Source organism: Nyctibius grandis, chromosome Z (genome assembly GCF_013368605.1).
Source record: "Nyctibius grandis isolate bNycGra1 chromosome Z, bNycGra1.pri, whole genome shotgun sequence".
NCBI classification, from domain to species: domain Eukaryota; kingdom Metazoa; phylum Chordata; class Aves; order Nyctibiiformes; family Nyctibiidae; genus Nyctibius; species Nyctibius grandis.
The window spans coordinates 96,540,609-96,556,297 of record NC_090695.1 but is presented as its reverse complement, the minus strand read 5'-3'; the positions used below and the strand labels follow the sequence as shown (position 1 = coordinate 96,556,297).

Sequence of the window (15,689 nt, the reverse complement as noted above, 5' to 3'; positions counted from 1 at the left end):
CTTTGGTGGGAAAGATGGTCTGAAATGGCTTTTTCCAGCTCTGATTGTCAGAAGACTGAACTGACTGCAGCTTCCAGTAAGGCTGCCATGACATAAATTACCTTCTTCTGCTTTTTGTTTTTCAATTTCATTTGTGTAAATAATATCATTGATTGTTTCCTTTCATTTCATATTGGTCCTGAAGCCAAAAAAGGGCATTACCTTTCAGAATGTGATTTTTTTAGGAAGATCTTGAATTCTTTTATCCTTTTTTCCTGAAATATCGATCCCTTCCTAATGGCAAACTTACTGAAATGAATTCACAGCTTCAGTGTATTTTCCTTATTAGAAGAGAGAAGCAGAACACTGTTACCTTAAAAACTTATGGTAAAACTGTCTTTCAAACAGCTATCATAAAAAGCTATCCTTTCCCCCTGTGAACAGCAGCAAGATAAGACATCTGGGATCGTCTGCCTTTGTGGATAACGCTGAGGTATTTCCGACTGCCTCTGTAAATGGATCTATCTTCTGCTCACACACACCGTAATAAACAGGTGGAAAAGCTCTCTGTGCTGGGATGAAGCCATTCACCCTCTCCTTCCTCAGGGCAAAAGCTCCTTACACCACTGAGTCCATTTGGACTTTGGGCTTTTGGGCTCACCACAGCCTGGGGTTTCCAAAGGCCTGGTGAGATCTGTGCTCCAGCCTGGCAATGCTCGATTGCCCCTTATCAGTGCCATTACCTCAACAGGGAGATTTAAAGCTACAGAACCTGCAGCACATTCAAGCTCCATTTAATTACAAACTGAAATGATTCCATGCGCAGTCTGCGAGCATCACTGCACAGAGCTTAATTAAAAACAGAGAAATCAGATTTCCCCTGATCACGGCTTTGAAAGGGACTCTGCAGAAATGCCTCTTTTTCTCCTTCTACAGGAATTCACCCACTGTTCCTCAGTCACGCATCGCACGCAGTCCCGTCACATGCACTTTCTCCATCTTCACCTTCCGTGCAGAGACAGAGAAGAAGAGAGGAGAATTTAGGTCAGTGTAATCAGCAACGTGCACGTAAAATAATGACCATTGACAAATGGGAAGCCTTCCAAGCTCGTCAGGGATCCTGTCTGGGGATGAAATTGGCAATTACAGAAGACTCCCCTAGAACAAGCCACAGACACAGCCCGCCCAGCTCAGCTGCGTGGGAACGGCCAAATTTCTGTGTCTTGAATCTGACGGTAAAAATCCTCCTCGGCTGCAGGTGTCTGGCGAAGCCGAGCTGCGCCCGCCCGCCCGCTTCTCCCCATGCCCGGCCCAAGGGGCGGCAGCCCGGGCACTCCCTGCCCCCTGCAGCAAACCCCGCCGAGCAGCTCGGCCGGCGGCGGCCCTGGAAGAAGACACGGGGTAAGGAATACCCATAGGGAGGGCTGGAGCCCCGCGCTCACACGGACATGCCCAGGCCTCGGCGCTCCCCGGGCGGGAAGGGCAGAGCGCCGGCGAGAAGCCGCAGAGCGCCTGGGGGAACCCCGCGCCGGGGGAACCCCGCGCCGGGAGCGCCGATCCCCGGCCGGCGGCACCCGCGGGCGGACCGGCGCGGGCAGGCCGCCCTCCCGCAGCGCCTTCCGGTTGGCCTCGGGGAGGAGCTGTGTGTCATTGGACGCTCTGGCGGAAGGCCCGCCTCCCCCCCGGCGGCGCCTCAGGCGCATGCGCACGCAGGCACTTCCGGCGGTGGCCATGGTGACGGCAGCGGGCAGGTAGGGCCGCGCAGCCCCGCCGGTCTCCCCGAGGCCTCCCCCTCCCCGCAGCCCCAGCCCCCGCGGTCCCTTTACGGCGGGGAGGCAGCCCCTTTCCGCCGGCGGCCCCCTCCGGGCCCCGCTCAGCAGCGAGCGGGGCTGCCGGCACCCCGCTGTGACCCTGCGGTGCCCGCCTGCCGGTGTTCTTCCCCGGGGGAGCCCACGGGGAGGTGTCGAGGGGGCTGCGGGTGGTCCTCGGAGAGGTGAAAGCTTGGCAAACGTGAGAGGTTGGGTGAACGTGGCCCTGAGCTGTGTGCAGGGAAACCCTGGGCTCTCAAGTACGTTTGTCAGCGTTACAGCTATTAAATATATATTTATATATAAATCAGGGCGGGGAGAGACATGAAGCCAACTCTCATTTTCTCACTGTCTTTTAGGTGATTCTTGATTTGGTAAATATCTGCAAAATAATTTCCCTGGCACAGCAAATGTTTTAATTTTCTAATCGTGCCACTTTGATTTACTGTGATTTGTGTCCCAAACACCAACAGAGGATTTTCAAGTGGAAGGGTTGGAAATGAAGCTTGTGACCGATTAGAAGTGGCAGAAAGATTTATGAGAAGATAATTTCTCAAGTCCAGTCTGGTTTTTGGGTGCTAGAAACAGATTTTTCCCTTGTCCCTGTACCATGGGGTGAGGTGGTTGTTTGGCCTAACAGTTATGTAAAAACACAAGCAGGATGCTGTTGGAACGACTACTGAACCACAGCAGGTGGTTTGCCCAGACACTGCTCCAAGTGATGCTTCTGGGGCAGCAGCTTGTTCCAATTCCACTAGAAAAAGTTAATTCGAAATACTACAAGTGGTACTTACCCAGCCCTCAGCAAACCTCAAACACTTGTTCATTGTTGCCAGCTACTTAGAATGAAACCTGCCAGCTACCGGTGCGTAGCACTCGTGTGGCACTCTTGGTAACACCAGTTGCCATAATTTCTTTTGAGAATTCCAGCTGAGTTATTGTATTTCTTCTCCTGAACCCCATCTCTGTTTTCAGTTTGAAATGGTCGTATCGTAGTGAGGAGCTCTGTCCAGTTCCTGCGTTCCTTCTTAGGAGTTTTACTGGTTTCTGATGACCTCAGTGTATTTTTTACATTACTTTCTGCTTATAAAGTTTGGAATGAAAGCTGATTCTGTAAGCATGTAAGTGCACATTGGCATTTCAGTAATTCCATTATTTGAATTAATGTTTTTTCTGATTGGGTTTTGAATGAGTTTTTTGAAGTTTAACTTACCATTTATGGGGATCTTGTGTCAGAGAAACTGTCAGCAAGTTTCCCATTGGCTTATATTAAATCACTGAATTAACACACAATGCTATATGACTTTTTTTTCCCCTGGCTTAGATGTCTCTGAGTTTGATTTCAGTTTCTTTCCGAAGCAGTTGGGTCAGTAAAACTGTTTAGCTGATATAAAATGCAAGTGATGCTCACTTTTCTCCCTGTCAAACATGGCTTATAAGGGATTTAGGGAATTTGGTCAGCTGGAGGGATGTCCATTTCCCCAGTAAATACCAGGTTTTGATGCAGAGCATGATGAGAAACTCATCTCTCAGTTCAGTTTTGCTCAAAGTTCTCAAGAATCCTAAGGGAAGAAATTAAAAGTCTGTTTTCTTTTAATTAGCATGCTACTCATTTTAGAGTGTGCACTAGAACATCAGCGTACGCCTCAAAACTAATTACTGTAATAGAGAATTGCAGCCAATTCACACGTTACCTTTTTTTTTCCATCTAGAGTGTGGAAAGATTAATTTTGGTCTTTATGGATGCTCTGGATTCAATACTAGAAAGTCTTTGTTTAGTACTAGAAATAATCAGAGGGTCGTCGCAAGTTGTGTATCATTTTGAATTCACTTCTATCTTTTCAGGCTGGGGGTTAAATTACGCCCCCTTCGGAAAGGTCACAGCCGTATTCCTGAGGTTTGTTTTTAGAGGCAGCTCTTGGCTGCTCGAGCATTGGCCAGAGCGCGTTTGCTTGGACTGCTGCCAGTGCCAAATTAAAGTCAGGTCTGTCCTGTTAAAAGACCAGAGGGAGACACCATCTCACAGGGTCACTGGCAAGTGAGTGCTTTTCAAAGGTAGGATATTGTGCTTTCTTCAGACTAACGTCCGTAGCTAATCAAGCTTAGAGCTGCTCTGCTTCTGGACAAGGGCTTCCTTAGGAAAAAAAAAGACTTTTTTCCTTCCTTTTAGCCCCCCACCTTTGAAATGACACCTTTTGATTTCTGAAAATAGCCTCCCAGTTGCTGCCATTTGTCACATAAAGGACAATATGATTCTAGGTGGCTGAAGCCAAAGGAGAATACGTGTTGTTTAGGGAAACTATCATGGTTTTAGTTTCTTTTAGGACTTGATCTAATCTCTGTCGCCTTTAGTGCACTCTTGACCTTATTAACTACGATCCTTGTTCCTTTGGAAATCATTGTCCTGGCTTTTATGGGATAACATCCAGTTTTTGTTTTAAGGGGAAAGGTTTTTTTAAGTGGATATATGTGATTTATTTTATGGTAAACCTTTCAAAAATTTTCCAATCACCTGTATGTGCTTACATTATCAGCGGTCTTATTTCTGCTCTGTAATAACATGCATGTTCCAATCCTGCCTTTTGGGATGAGAACTGAGAATTACAGGATTTTATTTGAACCAATTATGAGTAGTGGCTTCTCTCCTGCCAATAACCTGGTGTCAAAATCTGTTAATTAATAACCGTTTTTTTCAGCATGAATACTCAAATTTGTGAACAAAGGTGATAGTGGGGTCTCAGACCTTTGAGCAGGAGGTCTGAGGATATCCAGTTCATCTCTACGAGGTGTGGAAACCCATGTGTTCCCTACTCTCCCCCACGTTTTTAATGTGACGTGGCGTTATCTGCCCTGGGATGTCTTTAGCTACTTCAGAGTGTTATCTATCTTAAGTTGGGTTTTATGCTTTTTACCTTCTTCTCCCAGCCTTTGTCTTGCAACTTCGCATTTTTGTTGATGTGAATCAAGTCGTCTTTTATCTATGATCTATCTCATTCTCCTGCAGATTGCAGCAATTCTTTCCGCTGGCTTTTGCAGCAAATGACCCTAATACTGAATATAACTTCTCCTTCAGGTTGCAGCAATTCTTTCCTTTGGTCTTTCCACCAAATAACCCTGAAAACTGAACAGAATGTAACTGCTGCCCTGTTGTGTCAGTAGCCTGGCACTGGGCTCTGTAAGATGGATGTTGTTGAACGTACTGCAGCGTGGCTCTACGGCTTGAGCTTGTTTCCATGGTCTCTTGTTCCACTGATATTTATGTTATCAGTGATTCTTTTTCAGCATGTTCAATATGACAAGGTAAAATAAGAACTCATGGGTTTGTGATATAAGCTAGTTTATGAAATCAAAGAAAAACTTGTTGCTGGAGGTCTGAAGTGCTACAGGAATTGTCTTCTTTCCAGAATAACGTGGTTCAGCTAGGTTGGCCTCTTTTCCCAAGCCCAACTGAACTGAGATTTTCTTTGTTGGGGGCTCTTTTTAAGGGGCCATTTCAGTACCTTCCTTAGAAGAAGGTACTGCAACTGTAAGCCCTAATAAAAAAGGACCTAAATCTCTGATGGGCTGGTCCTCCACTCTCTTCCTCCCCTCCTTCATCCAGTCTTTCTCTTCCCCATCCCGTATTTCCCCTCCCCATAGATCAGAGGGAGTTACCTGTTGATTCACACTCTGTCCTGGAAGCTGCAGAAGTGGGTTGTTGCTGCTGGCTGGGTTCTTGGCTTGCTGCAGCCTTCAGGCAGAGATTGGGAAATTTGTCCAGTTCCCGTGTATAATATGGCAGGGGAGAGAAAGAAAAAGAATAAAAGGCTGGGAAAGATTTTTCAAATGAAAAAGGATTAAAGGCAGACGTTCTTTGTTTGGAAAGTAGATGAATAAGTGATATGATTAAGGAATAAGTTAAGGAGGCATAACTGGTTCATACTGATGAGCAATGGATGCTACCTGACCAAAACACGGTTAGCTTTTAGTTGGTGGGCTTGGGGGCTCTTTTCCACCAGACTCTGTGGCAAAGAGTTCAGTCCTTGCAAAGTTAACCTTTATTTTTGCCAAAGAATGTGAAGGAACCGTGCTGTAATCAAACAGGGGACTGCCTCCCATCTCCTAGTGTGGTTTAGTTAGAAAAGATGTCAGAAAAGCCCCCTCCTCCCAGTTACCTTTTCGTCTGCATTTTACTGAAATCGGAAGCAAAGCTGGTCAGGGCCAGATTTTTCAAATGCCTCAGCTTCACCCTGGTCTCACAAAGGAAGTGCCACTCCACCCATCAGCTCCCCCTGTGGAAATAATGACAGGTCCTACACGGAGCCGAAGACCTTTGATTCCAAATGTCCTGTAAGCCACGCTGCTCAATGTCAGGCCAGCACCTGTTGTCCCTGCCCACATCTTGTTTTCTGACTCTGAAGAGACCTTTGAGAGTGAAAAAGGACAACATGAAGGGGGCAGCTGCTTTAAATGACTCGCTGAACATGAACCTCCCACTTTTCCAGCCTAAAGGCCAGTGGCCTTGTGTCTAAACAGCTCTTTCCTAGGAATTATTTCAGGGGTGATACACACTCTTGTGTTAAATCAGCTCTCCCACTCCTCTGCTGTAAATCAGTACAAAATACACACCCTGTGTGTGCTCAGCACAAAGAGGGGGAAGAGTAAGATGCTGGTCTGAGCAGCTGGGTGCTGTGCTATGCGCTGCTTTGCAACAGAATGAGTTTAATCCTCCTTTTGGGCTACTGATTTCCCACTTTGGGCATACTCCCTGTGGCCAGGGGAGCCTGTGGCCTGGACGTCTAGCTGCACGACACACAGTGTGTTACACAATTAAGTACTTTGTAGAGACATGAGTTAGCTCAGGAATGGGAAGCTCCATAGTACCTTGAGACAAGCTGTGTACTCATGTGAAGACTTTATTTTTAGACCTTGTCAAGCTTATTTAGAGCTAGCTCAGCTATCTTTATGTCTTATTTTATTGTGTTCTAGCTATACCTCCAGAAATACTTTATACAGTTCACTACTGGTTCAGCAAGCTAGTCTGCTCACTGACCAGCTACTTGAGGAATTCTGTACAAGCCCCTGATGGAAATCTGGAAGAGCCTGACATTTTCCACACTAGCTCTGTTCCATGTAGAGCCTCTGTCATCCCTTCAGCTCCATACAAACTCAGTCCTACTTAATGACACTGAATTCTGGCTTAGCGTTATTAGTTACCTCTTGTTTTCTGCTACTCATGCTGTCCTTTCGTTTGAAGTAGTGTATGAGTTGTGTACCCAGACCTTTCCAGTATCTTCTTGGTAAAGACCTACCTTGCAGGTCAAACTGCACGAGTTCAAACTCTATCTGCACATCAGGGAAGATATACTAATATTTGGGTTTGACTTTATGTGCAACCCAAAAGATGTGTAGATTCCAGGAAGGGGTTGTAGCTGACTTTACTGTGACATCAAGCATTAAAGCTTGGGGGTATATACAGTGGGAAAATTAGTGACCTTTTTTATAGCAGAAGTATCACTTACTCTCTGGCTATGTAGTAAGCTGTAACATAAACTACTCCCCTGAAGGCAGTGGCTTAGCAAGGAGATTAGGGCTATGCATTGGTATCAGAATCCAATTCCAGGATGAGCTAGGTCTTGTAGATACCTTTAGCTTGGGTTTCATTCACAGGTTTCATTTCAGTATATTAGAACACAAGTTCATGCCGCTAAACTGCACAATTAATGTTGCCATAAAAGTAAAGCGTGTGAATGGAGGCTTTAGCCTACTAGGTTGGACATGTGGTTTATTTAAATTGGATAACTTGCCTCTGCTAACAGGTGGTGAAAGACACTTGGAGATGGAAGCACAGATTTCAGTGCATTAAGCAAAAAACATGCTCAGAGAGAAAACTTACTCTGAGCTTCCAGAAGATAGACTGGCTTTTATCCATCTGGGATAACACACAGTAACTGGTCTCTAGCACGTAGATACTGTGGTACTGGCTGTCCTAGAGAAATCTAAGAGGTTTTATTACAATTAGAAAAATGCAGGGACATATTCCAGCCCTGAGGAGTTTTCGCTCTAAATACACTTCGTACAAGAGAGTGAATCTAGAGCAAAACGGAAAAGCATGTGGGAACAGCATCTCTGAACGCAGGTTTGTTACATGACAGCTGACAAGATTTGACACCAAGTGTCCTGCTGGGGTGTTCAGATTAGCATTTAAATGCTTCAAATTGGGTACTGATGTGAACTTCTGAAAGTCTAAATGAAGGGATGAAGAAACCTGTTGAAGATACCTCTGTATGGGATTTGGTTTATTGGTGGTCTAAGGCAGGGTTAAGAAAAAGGATTTCCCTAGTTTCCAAGCCTCTGCTGATGTTCTTGTGGGTGAAATGGTCTGTTTCCTTTCATCTTGTGGCTCTAGGAAGACCATTCAGAAAGGAAGACTCATGGATCTCACAAGCACAGTCATCATCCCGCTGCTTTTTGGCAGCTTGGGGATCTTCGCCGTTTTTCGGCTGCTGCAGTGGATGCGGATGCGAGCTCACCTCCAGGAAGCCGTGGTCGTGATCACAGGGGCTACCTCTGGCCTGGGAAAAGGTAGGGACTGAAAGAAGGGCACCAAAGGCAGGACGAGCAGAGGGGCGTGGAAGGGGCACCTACTGGAATAAAGCAGGAATGAGCAGAAAGCTCCTATTGCTCTGAATTTTGAGAGACATAGCTTGTACAGCTCTATCAGTTATAACTATAGCCAGCGCAAATTTTGATGCAAGAAAGTCTCCAAGTTTGTCGAGGAAAATTTTAATCATGCTGTAAAAACTGGAGCTCATCAAAGCAAGGAACAAGTTATGCTGTTCTTGTGCTGTCAGGGGTCTTTAAATACTGAAAAAGTCAGGAAGTCAAATTGTCTCTCCAAAACTTCCCAGAGCTGGTGTTCTGCATTCGTGTTTGCTTTATTTCCAGATACCCTGCTATACTTTCCACCCCCTGCCCCTCTCCCCCAAGTTAAGGTACCTTTTCTCTTGTGGTACAAATCCATCCATTCTAAATTCAAACTCTTGGCAATGTTAACACCAGTGAGTATTTTTTTCTAAATAAAAACACTATTTTTTTTCCAAATAAAATTTATTCTTTGCATGAGTAGCTATATTCTCTAATTCTGCTTTCTATAATTGCTTTAAAAGCTTCCTGAGGAGAAGACAAAGTGCTCTCTGCTATCAAGGCCTTTCATTAGGATGAGTACATTTATAGAACAAATAGAGCTTAAATTGATGCCGTCTTTGCACGTGAGTTTGTCCTTAAGGCCAGGGCTGTTCAGTAACTAATGGCCAAAGGAGAGGAAACGGTCCTCTCTGCCTGTCACAACCAAAGAGCTGGGAGTGGTAAAAGAATTTGTATTTCACATCAAGAAGAGACAGAACTGGTATCTCAGGAGAGACCTTCCAGCTGTGGCAGGCTGGGCAGATGAAGCGCTGTACGTCGTTGGGTGTACAGGTTTCCACCGTTGTACAGTGAAGTTTCCCCCCTTATTGACTCATTGGCAAGTTCTTATACTATTCCTCTCACTCCCAGTTATTAATATACTAGACCACCTCTAATTACTCTGTGTTCTTAAACACCCTTTGTTACCACCCACTGTCACCTCTTGCGCAAATAAGCAATTTGTCTCGCTGATCACAGGAGGTAGGGTAGAAGAATGTGCAGTTGCCTCAGCAGCTGGTAGCACTGAAAGGAGGACAATAGCATGGCATCCCTTCAAGAAGATCACCTTGATGAAGCCATTAGCTCCAAGGCTTCCAGAACCTTTGGAGGTGTTCACTAAAACTGAAACCCCTAGGACCAGGCCCCGCTGCATTAGGTGACATGCACAAGGTAACTGTAGTCCCTCTTAAGAAGGGCATATAGTCAAAAATTAAGAGGCACAGGCAAATTGAACCAGCTGATGGGGGAGGATGCGTGAACAGCACACTAACTGCATAACCAGCACAGCAACTGTGAGCACACCAGCTGCCTCACCGCTGTCACATCTGTCAAAGTCACAGGAAAATGGCATCTTGCTGTGACTTCACTGTAAATCAGTCTATTGCTTAGGAGTAATTAAGCCACCTTAGACCCTTGCCAGCTAAAAGAAGTTTTAGCCTATCACCAGGTATGATGCAGACCTGCTGTTTGTCTCTGACATTCAAACGTTTTCTTTTCTCTCTTCCTTGCTTCCTCCAAAGAATGTGCAAAAGCCTTCCATGCAGCAGGCTCCAAGCTAGTGCTCTGTGGCAGAGACAGTGAGAAACTCAAAGACGTGGTGCAGCAGCTTTCTACCATGACCAATCACCGAAAGAACGTAAGTGTGGGAGGAGGAGAGGTTTGTTGTCTCGTGCAGCTGGGATTTCTGTTCGTGTTACTACAGAAGTGACAGAACTGCTTGTGGGTTGTTCTGTTGAGCAATAGGAAAAATGCAACTCTGTGGTTAGGGATAGATGTTGCTACAGGAGTACATTGAGCTCACATGTCATATCTTGTAAAAACCCTACAAAAATAAGTCAGCTGAAAGTCTCCGTGCCTTGCAGTGAAAGGGAAAGCACGCGAGTGCAGAGTGCCCAGACCCCTTGCAGCTGCATCTCATATATTGAATCTGGAAAAGTGACTTTCCACATCTTGGCTTTTATTTTTGATGTCTAGTTCTGCTGACAGTGGCTAAGAAAGGTATTGCTGGCTTCTGAAGAAGACACATGGGTTAAATTTTTTACTATTTCAGATGCATTTTAATAAGACAATAGCAAACTTTAGTACCTGAGGAAGATCTTACTTGCCCCTTCCCTAGGCTGTGGTAAAGATGAGAGCACAACCTGCTTCTGTCATGTATTCCTACCCAAATGGAGCTGCTGCGCTGTCATTGCCCAAGGTTTGGATGGCCCTGCTTCCGTGCTTCCAGAGCTGGGAAATCCCACGTCTCCTTTAAGTCATGAGCGTGAACATACAGCACACTCAGCACAGCCTGAACTGTTCTTTTGCCAACTTTTGTTTATTCACAGGCACACAAACCTCACACTGTGGTATTTGACCTCTCGGACACTAAAACTGTCCTAAATGCTGCTGAAGAGATCCTGAAGTACGTGGGTCACGTGGACATACTGATCAACAATGCAGGCATTAGCTTCCGAGGTGCAATTGTGGACACAGGACTGGATGTGGACAAGAAAGTGATGGAAACAAATTATTTTGGTCCTATAGCCCTCACCAAAGGTACTTGTGGTCTGGATTACAGGGGGACAGTGGATTTGGCTGATGCATTCTGCAGGCCAACACAACTAAGCACAGCTTAACTTCTGTTTGTAGTTGGATTTGGTACAGTACAGCATAAGAGGGGAGGAGAGTTTTGTTTTATGGGCAGGTGTAAAGTTGATGCTTGGACATGACGGCATGAGAAGTACCTGATTAGAGATACCCCCTTGTTTAAACCACCTCCTGACTCTAGTCTGGCAGGAACTTACGAAGAGAGATATGGTTAGCCTGTCTGCGCTGATAAAACCCTAGAGAACGCAGTAGGGGTTCTAGGTGAAGCTGTAGCTTTCCTAGGAAGGTTCTTTGGTTACACAGAAAGTTCAACCTGGAGGGTGTCAGCTGCAGGAAATGGAAAGATGTACTGGTGGCAGAAAAGAGCAAGCCCTGCTGACCATGCCTGGGGAGATCGTAGCATCTCTAACAGCCTTTGTGCAGCCTCGCTGGCACGAGGAGTCTCCTGATAGGTGCATGTCCCAGCCAGCTTCGGTGAGGGGCATCCTAAGCACTATCCCTTGCCCAACCCCTGCCCTGAACAAGGATCTTGTAATTCACTTGGGCATCTTTGAACGCTCTGAAAGCATCGATTCTTGACAGCAGGAATGGCAGGACTGCTATTCTGAATGGGTCTTTTCTGTCTGTTGCTAGCACTTCTCCCCTCCATGATCAAGAGGAGACAAGGCCACATTGTGGCCATCAGCAGTGTTCAAGGCAAAATAAGCATTCCTTTCAGATCCGCATGTAAGTACCTCCGCAGAAAATGGGGAAGACATATTTGGGGCACCGGAGTGAATGAATAATTGGCTACTGCTTCCACATTTAGCTCTCTGTAGAGCCAGCTGCATGCAGGGAAGGCAGAGCTGTGCATTGTTCTGAGTGTGGTCACAAATCACTGACAGCTGTTGAGGAAGGCACTCTGAACTACAAAATCTTAGCCCTGTCCTAGAGTTGTTAAGGGATGGGGAAGGAGAATATGTTTTCAGTGTCTTGAAAACAGCTTGATATTCCTCTGTTAACACCTGAGAGTCCCTATAAACTTTCTGATTATTTCCATAATTTTATTGCATTTTATCCTTGCACTTTGCCTGGTTAATGTCCTATAAGAAAGTAGGGCCTTTTTGTTTTAATAAGTTGTGAAGTGCCGTAGTACAACCAATGCCAAAATAAAAGCCTAAACAATTATCTTGATCCAGCAAACTCTTTGTGCTAAATCAGTTATGACAAGAAAATTGGCAAGATTGCTGGAAAAAGCCTTATAAAAGATGCAAGAACTAAAAGGAGAGCGTTTGGCATACAAGCACCTGTAAATCACTGAAAATAAAGATAAAAATGGAAAAGTACAGTGGTGATGATGGCATCAGAGTGCTGTGAAGGAGAGCCTGGAATGTCTGGGCCATCTGGTCTTGCAGGTGACGTGGGTACGGTTGCACCAAGAAGTGTGTTCTAAGGGCTTCCAGAGCACTTGCACAGTGACCGGAGCTGCATGGGCCTGGCAGCACGGAGCTCAGCTCCTGCCTAGGCCCTCAGCCAGGGTGTGCAGCCCGCGCTGAGCTCCGTGCTGCTGGTGTCAGCCCTGCAGCCATGTTGAGGCGATGGCAGTCACAGGGGTAGTGACCAAGTATACGTGGAAAGGGAGCGAGCAAAAGGAGCGGCTCAGCCATTTAACAGGGGGAAATCCTGCCCTAGGCCACACTTCTCTGCTCCTGTCTGCTTGTGTGATCAGGTTTTGACTTGTGTGCAGCCAAGCTCTGAACCGGCTCTGCCAGTCCACAGCGCTCAGCGGGGCGCTCGGCAGCAGACATCAGCTCTGCCCTCCTGTACTGGCATCGCCTTCCCCCAGCCTGTCTTATCAAACGCTTCCCAAGCCAAGCTTCATGTCTCCTTTATCAGGAGTGGGAGGCAGCCTGGGTTCATGCCGTAGTGCTTTGGCATGGCTGTGATACTAAGCTCAGGATCCCAGCCAGTTTCCAACTTGAGTATTTACATTTTGCCTTCCTAAATTGCCTCTCACACCCACTACCTGTTGCTGCCATTCACTGAAAAAAAAAACCAACCACCTAGTTGGAGAACAGCTGCTGGGTTCTTGCTCAGAAGTGGCTGCATTGCAATGAAAAACCCATTCAGGGGAGTGAATCTTCCTCCAGCCCTGCTCCTTCTCCTTAGTGCATAATTCTTTTCCTGTTTTTCAGATGCTGCCTCTAAGCATGCTACCCAGGCCTTCTTTGATTGCCTGCGAGCAGAGGTAGAGCAGTACGACATTGATGTGACAGTTATAAGCCCTGGATACATTCAGACAAACCTCTCTCTCAATGCTGTAACAGCAGATGGATCTCGCTACGGAGGTGAGATATGATCTTGTGCCCTGTATCTAAAGCATCTCCACCTCACTGAGTTACTCCAAAGTGTGCTTGCAACACATGGCCTTTGGTGAGGACACAGGTTAGCCCTGAAGTATCAAAAGACAACTTTGGATGCAGGGGGAACAGTAACCCCCAAAATTTAGCCTTCCTAGACAGCAACAACTGACTTCCAGCCCAACCACGAATTATACCTGCCTGCGCTCCCATACACAACTGGTGTAAAAACCAAACCCATCCAAGCAGCCATGTACAGTTAGGACAGAGCATTCCTAGGAAAGGTACTTAAGCGTAGGCTTACCTGCTGGCGTTGGTGCTTACTCAGCTTTCCTTTGCAGTTATGGACAAGAACACCGCCGAAGGACAGACAGCTGCAGAGGTCGCTCAGGTGGTGCTCAACGCAGTGGGACAGAAGAAGAAGGAAGTCCTGGTAGCTGGCCTCACACCCTCCCTCGCTGTCTACCTGCGAAACCTCTTCCCCAGGCTCTTCTTCACCTTAATGGCAACTAGAGCAAAAAAGGAGAGAAAAGCAAAGGACTCTTAGAGCAGTAACTGTAGGGAGAAGCCAACCCCCTGCAGTTGGGCTGGGACAGCACCAGAGGTGCTCCTGCAGGAAAAACCTTTCTCAAGATGCTGCAATTTACCATCGCATGGAGAGTGGAAAGCGGTTCCCCCCACATCAGGGCAGCCAGACTTGCTGGAAGACAGCACCTAAACCTCACCTGAAGAAGGGTGCTTGGACAAAAGGGGAGAGCTGAGGCTGCAGGGGAGGGTGACTCAAGGGAAGACACTTTGCAGCAGGGGAGGCCCCTGTGCTGGAAGACAGCACCTGACCTCCCCTCACTCCAGGCATGCTCAGCTTTACTGGCCTGCTACAAATAAAACCCACCTGTTTTGCGTTCACACAGGCTGATCTTGGCTTTCCCCACCCCATGGCCCCTGTGAAATACAGTCCCCAGCTGCGAGCTCTTGTGGTCAGTGTCTCCTTCCCACTCCTTCCAATCTGATCTAGAGCATGTTGCTTGAAGTGAGAAACTTTGCAGAGCCTCTGGTTGTTAACATGCCAGATCATCTGATACATTAAGTTAAAGTCCAGTCCAGTGCCACTTTTAAAGACGTAACTGATATAAAATCTAAGTTTCATTTGGCAATTATTTTATCTGTCTGAATCCCAGAATGGTTTGGGTTGGAAGGGACCTTAAAGATCATCTGGTTCCAACCCCCTGCCACAGGCAGGGACACCTTCCACTAGACCAGGTTGCTCCAAGCCCCATCCAACCTGGCCTTGAACACTGCCAGGGAGGGGGCAGCCACAGCTTCTCTGGGCAACCTGGGCCAGTGTCTCACCACCCTCACAGGAAAGAATTTCTTCCTGATATCTCATCTCAATCTCCCCTCTTTCAGTTTAAAACCGTTCCCCCTTGTCCTGTCACTACTTGCCCTTGTAAAAAGCCCCCTTCAGGTACTGGAAGGCTGCTATGTGGTCTCCCCGGAGCCTTACTGATGTACAGGGACATTTAACCCTGCGCTACCTGACAGAACAGTATTAACCCAGCACAAGTTAATGCAGGGGAAGCACAGAACAGACAGAAAATAGCCCGGCAAGGCACACTGCTGTGTGTAAACACTGCAGCTGAGAGCAGCACACCCACTCCACCTGCAGGCCTCGAGCACAGAGTAGGTGCGATTCTGTAGCTGCCAGGCACTGTCTCCTGGCAAGCAGAGGAGAATCTGGGTGCGTAGGGTGGACAGTATAGGAGACAGACCCTTAGTTCTCATCTGTTCTAAAGCAATCACAGATGCTAATTAGGATCACATCCAGTGGGGGGACGATACCCGCTTGTTCACATATCCCAAGCTTCAGGGAGTCTGACAGCCTGAGGGAGTGCCATAGTCCATTCTTCACCCCTTCTCCTCATGTGAGGGATACCAACACCGCTAGGAAAAAGGAGTGGCTGCACAGAGAGAGTTCAGTAAGGACAGAAGTAATCTTTTTTTAACTTGTGATTGAAATAAAGCCTACTAGTAGGAGCCAAGGTCCAGAACCCTGCTGCCACCTCCATGCACTTAACCAGCATTCTCCACGTGTACTGCCTTGTATGTCCTCCCTGTGAGCGCACATCTGATGACAAATAAATTACATTGCTATGAAATGAATCCTTTGTTCTACTTCAGCTTGCAGGTAACATTAGAGGAAGGGACAGCAGGAGGGTTTTTCTTTTCTTACATTCCTGCAAGCTGCTATTGTACCAGTAGTAGTTGCAGAACAACATACTTCATCCCAGCCCTCTTTTACATCGTCTGC

At 46.7% G+C, this 15,689-nt stretch overlaps 1 protein-coding gene and 1 long non-coding RNA gene across 5 annotated transcripts; one reads left to right on the top strand and one right to left on the bottom strand.

The window, feature by feature from the left end:
* Positions 1-756: 756 nt before the first annotated feature.
* On the bottom strand, positions 757-1,551 carry LOC137676441 (uncharacterized). Its single transcript, XR_011050082.1, has 2 exons — positions 1,392-1,551; positions 757-984 (listed from the first exon to the last, which is right to left on the bottom strand). It is a non-coding gene; the product is annotated as an uncharacterized lncRNA (long non-coding RNA).
* A 145-nt stretch (positions 1,552-1,696) lies between these two features.
* DHRS7B (dehydrogenase/reductase 7B) lies at positions 1,697-14,287 on the top strand. 4 transcript variants are annotated; one of them, XM_068423266.1, is made up of 7 exons: positions 1,697-1,730; positions 8,176-8,351; positions 9,974-10,089; positions 10,781-10,991; positions 11,676-11,768; positions 13,217-13,369; positions 13,723-14,287. In XM_068423266.1, the coding sequence occupies exons 1-7, from the start codon at positions 1,711-1,713 to the stop codon at positions 13,926-13,928; spliced, it is 975 nt and encodes a 324-aa protein (XP_068279367.1). In that variant the 5' UTR covers positions 1,697-1,710; the 3' UTR covers positions 13,929-14,287. The 4 variants fall into 4 exon arrangements, with proteins under 4 accessions (XP_068279367.1, XP_068279369.1, XP_068279368.1 ...); XM_068423268.1 differs by lacking the exon at positions 1,697-1,730 and adding an exon at positions 1,763-2,047; XM_068423267.1 differs by lacking the exon at positions 1,697-1,730 and adding an exon at positions 3,754-3,842.
* Positions 14,288-15,689: the final 1,402 nt, after the last annotated feature.